At 46.3% G+C, this 8,628-nt stretch overlaps 1 protein-coding gene across 2 annotated transcripts in view; it reads left to right on the forward strand.

The window, feature by feature from the left end:
- Positions 1 to 3,592: 3,592 nt before the first annotated feature.
- GLCCI1 (glucocorticoid induced 1) overlaps positions 3,593 to 8,628 on the forward strand; it is a 52,450-nt gene continuing 47,414 nt past the window's right edge. The window contains exon 1 of one of the 2 annotated variants that reach the window (XM_027684647.1): positions 3,593 to 4,546. In XM_027684647.1, the coding sequence (XP_027540448.1) occupies positions 4,105 to 4,546 (442 nt within the window). In that variant the 5' untranslated portion in view covers positions 3,593 to 4,104. The remainder of the gene's footprint in view (positions 4,547 to 8,628) is intronic. The other variant, XM_027684646.1, reaches the window with a different exon arrangement.

Below are 8,628 nucleotides of genomic sequence, written 5' to 3' on the forward strand. Positions count from 1 at the left end.
GTTTAAAGGCAAAAGAGGCCAAAAACTAAACCAACACCTCCACAGCTTGAGACACGTACTTTTTAGGAGAACATGTCACTCTTGCTTCAGCAGAGCTGTTCAGCTCCAGATAGCATGAGCATTTCACACAGGGGCCCTTACTACAGCTGGTGTTCCCATTCCTGCCTAGGGATGCTGCAAGTCCACCGAGGCAAGCATATTTTAGCCTCAGTTTTATCATTTAAAAGCTGCACCTTGGGTCATTTGGGGTTATTCTAATCTTCGGCTACAGATAATGATTTCTCGTCATCATCTCCTTCAGAATATTACAGTGATGTAAGTACTTCTTCTTGTTATTTCTCTCTTCCCAAATATAATATTCCCAATTGAATATTCATTGCAAATAAGTGAAACACAGGGAATAGATCTGAACGTATGTGAAGATCAATGCACTCTTTCTCATTACTATTTTGTGTTTAGGTGCTGTGTGAATACTTCAGAGATGGTCACAAAGGACTTGATTCTAAGTGAAGTAGGTAAAGGGCAGCAAAGAAAACATAAAGGGAGATAAGAGAGGAATAAAAATAATGAAACAAGCGAGTAGATACACTGGGAGCAGAGTATTGATGGCCTTATGACCTGGTAAATGCCTAGAAACAAAAGCTATGTCCAGATTTTAAGAGTTTTTCCTCTCTAAAACCTTGAAGTAGGAACAAAATAAGGATTAAGGTTGCGCGGTGTCTAGTGACTGCTTGTAACTTCTCGGTTTCCATGGCTCATGGCACTCAAATAAACCTGTTTCTGACCTTGAGAGGTGAGCCTATTATCAATTGACAATAGTAGAAGAGATGTGTGTAGCTTTGATTCACACTTGCCCGTCGCTGCCCCACTCCCTAAGTTCACTCCCTGGCTCTCATGCTCTTGCTGTGATGTATAATTTCCACTGTTCTCAGGATGCCTCTCCCAGAAGCTTTGTTAACGATGTCTGTGTCTCCCAGAAGGATTTAAGATTCAGAAATACCCGTTACCTCCAGTATAAACTCCCTGAAGCACATACCAGATGACAAGGTAGTTTCTTAAAATGGAAAAGAAAAGCAAGAAATGCCTTTTATATGGCTTTTGAAAAGTTGTCTCAGGGTATTTAAAATAAACATGGGTTTCTGAAAGATATGAAGACTCTGATGGGAGCTCAGTTTTTGCTTCACTTTCTCTGTAATATCTTCTGAATATTACAGAGTAATGTTATTCCCTAAGGGAAGCACTCTGAAACCTAGATGAAAAACATACTGAAAAATTCAGCAGTTGGCATTCCACTTTGAAACAAGTAAGAATACTTTCTTCATCTTTTCTGAAATCACTGTTTCCTGGGCACATGGCACTGTGTTGTTACACTATGTATGCTAACTCTAGTTAAGAAGGAATGAGGATGGAAATAACTTTTGGGGAGCAAAGTCTCCCCTGTACAGCTGTTGATGTGCCTGGTAACCATTTGACTGGAAGCAGTCTCAGTTGATCTTTTCTTCTCCAGTTTCTTTGAAGGCAGGCAAAATGTTGGTTCAGTTTGGACTGTAAGGATGTGGTGTGGTGGGGTGTATATGTGTTCTTGTTTTGGGGCTTTTCTTTGTGTCAGACATTTACCTTGTCTTTATGCATCTGTTCTTCATGCTCAAATACCTTGCTTGTTTGATGGGCAAGAACATGATGGAAACTGCAAAATTTAGGCATTGTAAAACAGTTTCTAAACAGATAAATTCAAGAGTTACACTAGTTTATCTTTATTTTATTCTGATGTGATCCTGAGCACTGGCAATAGCTGGAACATATCAGCTATTGTCTTAGTCAAAGATGCACCTTCTCTCTCAGCTGACACCGAACGATTTTTGGTCTATAAGACATTACCATTTCAGCAATGTTAGCTGACAAAGTTACAGACAGAAGAAAATGTGCTTACTGTTTAAAACACCACTGATGTCAGTGTGGGCAGACGGCTACTACAGGTGAATGCTTTCCAGCCATTTTGATTCCAGTGCATTGAAGCAGAAAAAATAAACTAGATGCACTTCATAGCTGTGATTTAGCACAGTGTAAAATACTTGGGGGAAAAAGTCTCTACAGCCCAGTTATACAAACAAATTTGGCTCATGGTAACAGAAAACAAAAAGATTGGACTAATGGAAAAATACATGGCTGCTGATTTTTCTTAAAATTAATTTATATGAGTGGCTTTGTTGACTGAGCACATGTTCATGTGGATGTGGGGTGTATTATTCCAACCCTTTCTGTAACATAACCGCGGTGACTGCGTCACATGGTGCTAGTGCAAACAAAGTCTCGCTAACAGCCCATGAATAGAAGCATTTTCCGAGAATACAGTTTCTCACTGGGACTATCGACTGGTTCCTGTGCTACCAAGGGATAAGGATAACTGTGGACAGCTTTGGAGTTACATAGAGTAAGTGTAGTAACCTGAAGTGTGCAAGACCATTATGAGTGTTTGTTATATAATAAAAAAGAGTACAAGGGATATAGTTAATTGTGTGACACTTTTGATTGATTAGATTGGAAGGCAGTAGCTAATACAGTAGAATACAGCTTGTGAAACACCAACTATTTTAATTCTATCTATATTCCATGTCCTTTTTGTTCTCTTAATGCCTGCTGTTTGAATCTGAGAGGCCATCACACTGAGCTGACTTCCTCCACATAGCAAGACTCCCTGCATTTTCCTTCAGCTCCATTAGCATCCTATTTGCATCAGATCCAACATAAACACTGCTTTCTTGATGGACTCAGCTCAACTTATCTTTCTGATCTTACAGCCATTTATTTTCTTAGCTATTAAGCTACTCATCCTAATCTTTATTTTGTTTCTGTCTCATTGTCTTGTGTTATCAATTCATCTTCTGGGAGCTTTTTCTCCTAGAACAAAAGCACTTTTTAAAATATTACTGTAAAACTCTTTGTTTTTCTCTTGACATTCTCTGAGAACTGTTTTTGGACGCACATTAGGAAAAAAATTAACTCCATATAGACATATAAGAAATGATGAAACTACACTTTGGACTTTGAAGAACATCTTGATCTTCTAACAGAAGTAAAAATATTTTAAAGGCTTGATGGGTGTGAATAAACTTTGTTGCAGGAAACGTTGCCTGTTTCTCAGCCGTCCCCGCAAGGGAGTGGAGTGAGCGAGGAGAGGCAGAGAGTCCTCTGGGAATAGGGGCAGTGCAAGACTCGGTCCAGAGCACTGGCTCTCTTTAGTCAGTGTCAAGTCGGCATCGTCATAAAGTCCACTGTGAACTCAGAAGAGCATTTTGGGACCTCAGGGGCTCCTGTCCCCCATTCCCCCGACGGGGGCTCTACCCCGCTATTCCCAACCCGAGCCCGGGCCCGTCCCCGCCCCTCCCGCGGCCGCCACATCCCACTTCTCACAGCCCGCCCCCACCGCCGCCTGCCACGCCCCCCGGCCGACGCCCCTCCCCCGCCGCGGGTTGCCACGCTCTCATTGGCTAAGTGTTAAGAGCGACAGGGCCGCTGGCCAATGGAGTCTGCGCTGGCGCCCCTGTGTAGCCCAATGGGCGCGCGCGCCCGCCGCCCCTGCCCGTCGCGGCCGGGCGCCGGGGCTGCGCGGTGCCATTCGGAGGGCGGGCGGCGCGGCGAACGGATGGTGGTGGTTGCAACTCTGTGGCGCCGGCGGGGGCAGGAGCTGGAGCAGGAGCTGGCTGGGAGCGCCTCCCCCCCTCCCCATCCTCCCTCCTCGGGCAGCGTGTACCCTCGTCGCGCCCCGCCGGCGACCACCCTGAGCCGGCAGCGCTGTACGATGTGAGCGGCCGCTGGCCTTGGCAGCGCCCCCGGTGCTCTCGACGCTGGGGCGGGCAGCGATGGCCAGAGCCTGGCGTGGGAGCAGCAGCCGCCGTCGCCGATAGGAAGCGCCGGGGGCAGCTGGGCAGGCGGCGCGGAGACTCCCTCGGGCCGTGCAGCGCTTGTCCCGCCCCGCCCCCTCTCTCCTTCCCCCCCTTCCTCCTCCTCTCCCCGCGGCCGGTGCATGCGGGGCGCCGGAGGCCGAGCTCGGGTTCCCCGCAGCCGTCGGAGCGAGTGACCCGCGGGGTCCTGCGCATCCCCACCATGTCCTCGTCCAGCTCCTCCCAAACTCCCCCGTCCCACCACCAACCCCCGCCGCAGAGGATGAGGCGCGGCGCCGCCGGGTCCCCCACTGCCGGTTGCGGCACGGCCGGGGGCCCCGGTAACGGCGCCGGGGGAGGCGCGGCGGGGACCAGCCGGCTGCTCCAGCCCATCCGAGCGACCGTCCCGTACCAGCTCCTGCGGGGCAACCAGCACAGCCCGACCCGGTCCCCTTCCGCCTCGGTGGGCAGCGGCACGGGGCCGGGGGGTCGCGGCGGGGGCAGCCCCCCTCCACCGCCTAGCGCGACGCCGCCGCTGGCAGCGGGAGGCGGCGGAGCGGAGCCGGGCAGGGTGAAGGGCAGGCAGCGGCGCTCGCCGGAGACCGGCGGCAGCAGGAAGAGCAGCTCACCTGAGAGACGGAGCCCCAGCTCCCCCGTGTACAGAGGTAAAGCACCGGGACAAAGCCGGTCCCGCTCCCCTGCCCTTCGGGCTGCCGTATGGGCTGGGGCCGCCCAGCCTCCGGGCACCCCGGGCTCTGCTACCCGCTGTGAGGCTTCGTTCTGCCCTCCCCCCGGGCCAGAGGGGGTGGGAGACTGGGGGACTCCCGGCCCGGCCGGAGCAGCCCCTCTGGAGCCTTGGGGAGCGAGAGTGAGTCCTAAAACACTTCCCCCCCTCCCCCCATCCACACCCGGGTCAGGTGTCGTGCCCGCGTTTGCCCTGCCAGGAGTGCAGCCGAACAGGGGAAAAAACATTTCGTCCCGTCGCCCTCCCTCGAGGTGGGGGGGAGGCGCCCCCTGAAATGTCATCCTCGGTCGAGGTGGAGATCCTGCTTGGGAAGAACACCTCCGTGCTCCCATCCGCGGGGCCTCGGGAGGACCGGAGCCGGGGCGAGGCCCAGGGGTCCCCCTCCGGCGGCTCCCCCTGCCCAGCCCGGTCCCTCTGGGGGCGAGCACCGGGGGCTCTGACGGCGGTGCTCCCTCTCCTTTCTACCCTTGAGCTCGGGCCCTGGCAGCGGAGGTGTGTAGTAGAGGAACGAGCCTAAAACTAACCCGCTTCCCTGTCTACAGCTGTAACTATTTAGTAGGGGTGTTAATGGGTTAGATTTATATCTGGGGTGTCACAACCGAGTTCCAAAGTGTGTGCTAAACCCAAGCCTCAAACGCTCTTCCTTTCTGCAGAGCTCAGTTTCTTAGACTTGCATTTTTATAGCATCTTAAGTTAAAAGATGGGATGTTTTCAAGTACGGACTCTAAAACAAGGAAATTCCCATATTGAGATGCTTAAAAACAAATAACAGACTCCTTGTGATATCTAATACTGAATCCTTGAAATTGTAAAAAAATCCCAACCAAATAAAATCCAACTCCAAACCCAAACAAACCAACCTCCAGTGCAGCCAAAATAGGCCTGTAAAGTTTATAATATAAAACTGATTCCCAGCAAGTGCAACTTAACCTGCGTCAGGTTGTCTGTTAAATTATTGAATGTGTTAAAGTAGCAGTGGCCATCTTACCTCCCTCCGTCCTTCCCCCATCACTTTAGCAGTTGAATGAATCAGACTAAATGGACTTTTCATGTTATCCTGTTGTAGCTATCAGGTGTCTCACATCATCTCTTTCTGGGAACGTTTTATGTGGTTCAATACCCCTCGCTTTTTCTATCCCTTCCATAAGTCTTACTGTGTTTCATTTCTGTGGCAAATTGTGGTCTGTGCTGGGTGCCAACATGTTTTGTAGCAGTGGAATCTTACCTTCTCCCCAATTCCCCCCTTCAGTTTTTATGTGTATTAAAACCTTTCTCTCTGTAGTATTTGTAACTTGGGCAGATCTGTCATTAGGACAGGGGCAGTTTTTTGCAAATGAGCAAAATGTCAGTGCCAGTTTGGCATAGTTAATTTGCCCTATGCATCTTTATGCAGATGACCAAATCGATTATGTTATAATCTGAATAGAGATACTTTGTAATTTATTTTTGAAAAAGATCATCGATTTACGCAGAAGTTTTGCATGCTTGAAAATGGAACTGAGCTTCAGTGGTTTTGCTTCATTCAAGCTCTATTTTTAAAGATCGTAGTTTTTTTCACTGTATGAAGCATTAAATGTAGATTTCCTTTTTTCCTTCTTAAACCTTTGGAAAATGCTAATGGAAAACTAGAAAAAAAGTCAGTGCGTATGAGTAGCGATGGTGCTGATGATGAACGTTCTAAATTATTTGATTATGGGGACCCGGAGGAAAACATTGTAGTGGTGCAGTGTATATAGTCTACGCTTAAGGTGTATTGAAGAGGGAGGAATGCAAACAGTTACCTGTAAGCAAGGAAAAATACTGCAAAGCTGTGAAGTATTTTGTTACTGCATATGAATTCTTTTGTTGGGGGGAACATTTTAATTTTAGAAAGTGGTTTCAGTCTTCTTCATCTGTGGGCTATTTTAGCCTTAATAAATCAGATTGTAGATTAGTACTGAATGACTTTTCCGTCACTCAACTTGTTTGAGCTTGCCTCCCGGTGAACCTCGTTAGCAGCACACATAGCTTGATTCGGTTTAATGGGTGCAGTGTGTAAAATCCTAAATGGTCCGTTAAGAAGTGCACCCTGTAATCTGTATGCGCTGCAAGGAATTCGTTCCCCCTCCTCCAGGTCAAGCCAGCTGCTGCTGCAGAAGCTGACATCCTCTAGCAAATCCTGAATGAATGAATGAAAACAACGTGATCGCCCTAATAATGACCACAATTGCACACGTCAACAGCTTTATTTTACCGAAATACAGGCACCATTTTCTAGCGGGCAGGGTAATAAGATACTCTATTTCTTCAGTTTTGGGAATGAAAAAAGATTTCCAACCCCCAGCCCTCTCTACCCCCAAACCCTAGATCTGTTTTTACACAATTTGGAATATGGTTGCATGCCATGGGGCAGTATTTTGTCTTTGTTTCCCTGTGCGTTCCTCAGCATTTCAGTACGTGATGTATGGTACTAAAAGCCTTGCTTGTAGTCTATGTGGTGATAGTAGTATATAGAAAACTGATTGCTGAACTGGAGTACTGCTGCAGTAATAATGGAGGACTTGGAAAAAAAAAATTCAAAAATGTTCTGTTTTCAGACATGGACCATCTTGCTGTGGCTTGTTAAACAATGTGCTACTCCAGCTATTTATAGTTGTTATCAGTATGCAAGTCTTGGGGAAGTGGCTTGATTAAGTTTTTTTTGTCAGTTTTTCAAAGCCATTTCCCACTGCTGTAAAATGTGAGCTTAGGCTGTAGGTTTAATCCTGTTGTTTTTCTCACCAGGGCAGGAGATGTTTGTCTTTGGTTCTGCAGTCTGACTTGGATTGTTTCACGAATATGCTCGTTCTGGAGACTGCTTATGATTCTGATGGATAGATGTTTTTTTCTTCTTAAGACACCTGCCTTCTTTCAGCCTTTTCCATTATAGATTCCTTGAACTGACTATTCTACTAAGCGATTTTGTTGTGGATATATTAGTGATTTGCCAGAGGTTCTTTTTATAAAGGAGATTTCTGTGAAAACACTCCAGCTTTGAGCCTCTACAGGTCACTGCAACTACCATTGCAGGCACTGACATCACCACTACATGAATGAAAGCAGCATGTTCTGTTTTTCCTCCCATCATCTTTTTCTCTCCCTTCTTTCTACTATGCTGTAAATGTTTTTGTTCTGCAGCAACACCCTGTGTATTTAGAATGTAAACATTTAATAATTTGATGATATTTCCTTTAAGAAAATTTGGGGATTTGTAGTTGTTAGGAAACCGTCAATGCCAGTATTAGTATTTGTTTAGTGTTGATATTGAATGGGTTAGAAATCATGAATGCTATATACTGTTTTCAGGGTGCTAAAAAAAAAAGGAAGAAAATGGGGAAAAATCTTCTGATATCGTAGGCTAAACCTGCTGTGTGCAAGTCTGCTCCTTTCCTCTTTCTTGAAACATGTTTATTCCTTACTAGCAGATTTTTTTTTTTTTAATAGTGTGTGTTCATGTTTTGGAGAGTTGGCGATGGAAAAAGTGTCTGGTTGAATGTAATAACACAGGGTTTTCTAAGAGGGAATATATCTGATAGAACTCTGAGTGCATAACATAACATAATCAACTGAATTTGAAGCTGTGTGGTTTATGACAAAGGACATTCCAGTAATAATCAAAAAAAGCCAAACCCTTGGACATGTCAAACAGAACTTATTACTTGCTTGTGGATGTGTCTTTTAAAGAAAAAAAGCAAGTTGTTTTCTTTCTTGCCTTGCTTGGATAAAATCAGTAGTTTCTGTTGTTATGTAAAGTAGCTTGTATAAATATGAGAGTGAGTTTCCTGTTAGGGTGGCTTTTTTTTCCACATTGTGTGAATATTTTGTTTACGTGGAGGGTGTAAATGACTTCTGTATGATTCAGGCTCAACATTTTTTTCATCAAATGCTTTGATTTGTTTAGTGTTAACTCTGGTCGTACTGTAATATTATGCTTCATATTTTTCTGACTTTCATTTACACAGTCTATAGCACAAACTTTTTTCC

The sequence above is a fragment of the Neopelma chrysocephalum genome, unplaced genomic scaffold (assembly GCF_003984885.1).
Source record: "Neopelma chrysocephalum unplaced genomic scaffold, ASM398488v2 Primary Assembly neopelma1_67, whole genome shotgun sequence".
In the NCBI taxonomy this organism is placed as follows: Eukaryota; Metazoa; Chordata; class Aves; order Passeriformes; family Pipridae; genus Neopelma; species Neopelma chrysocephalum.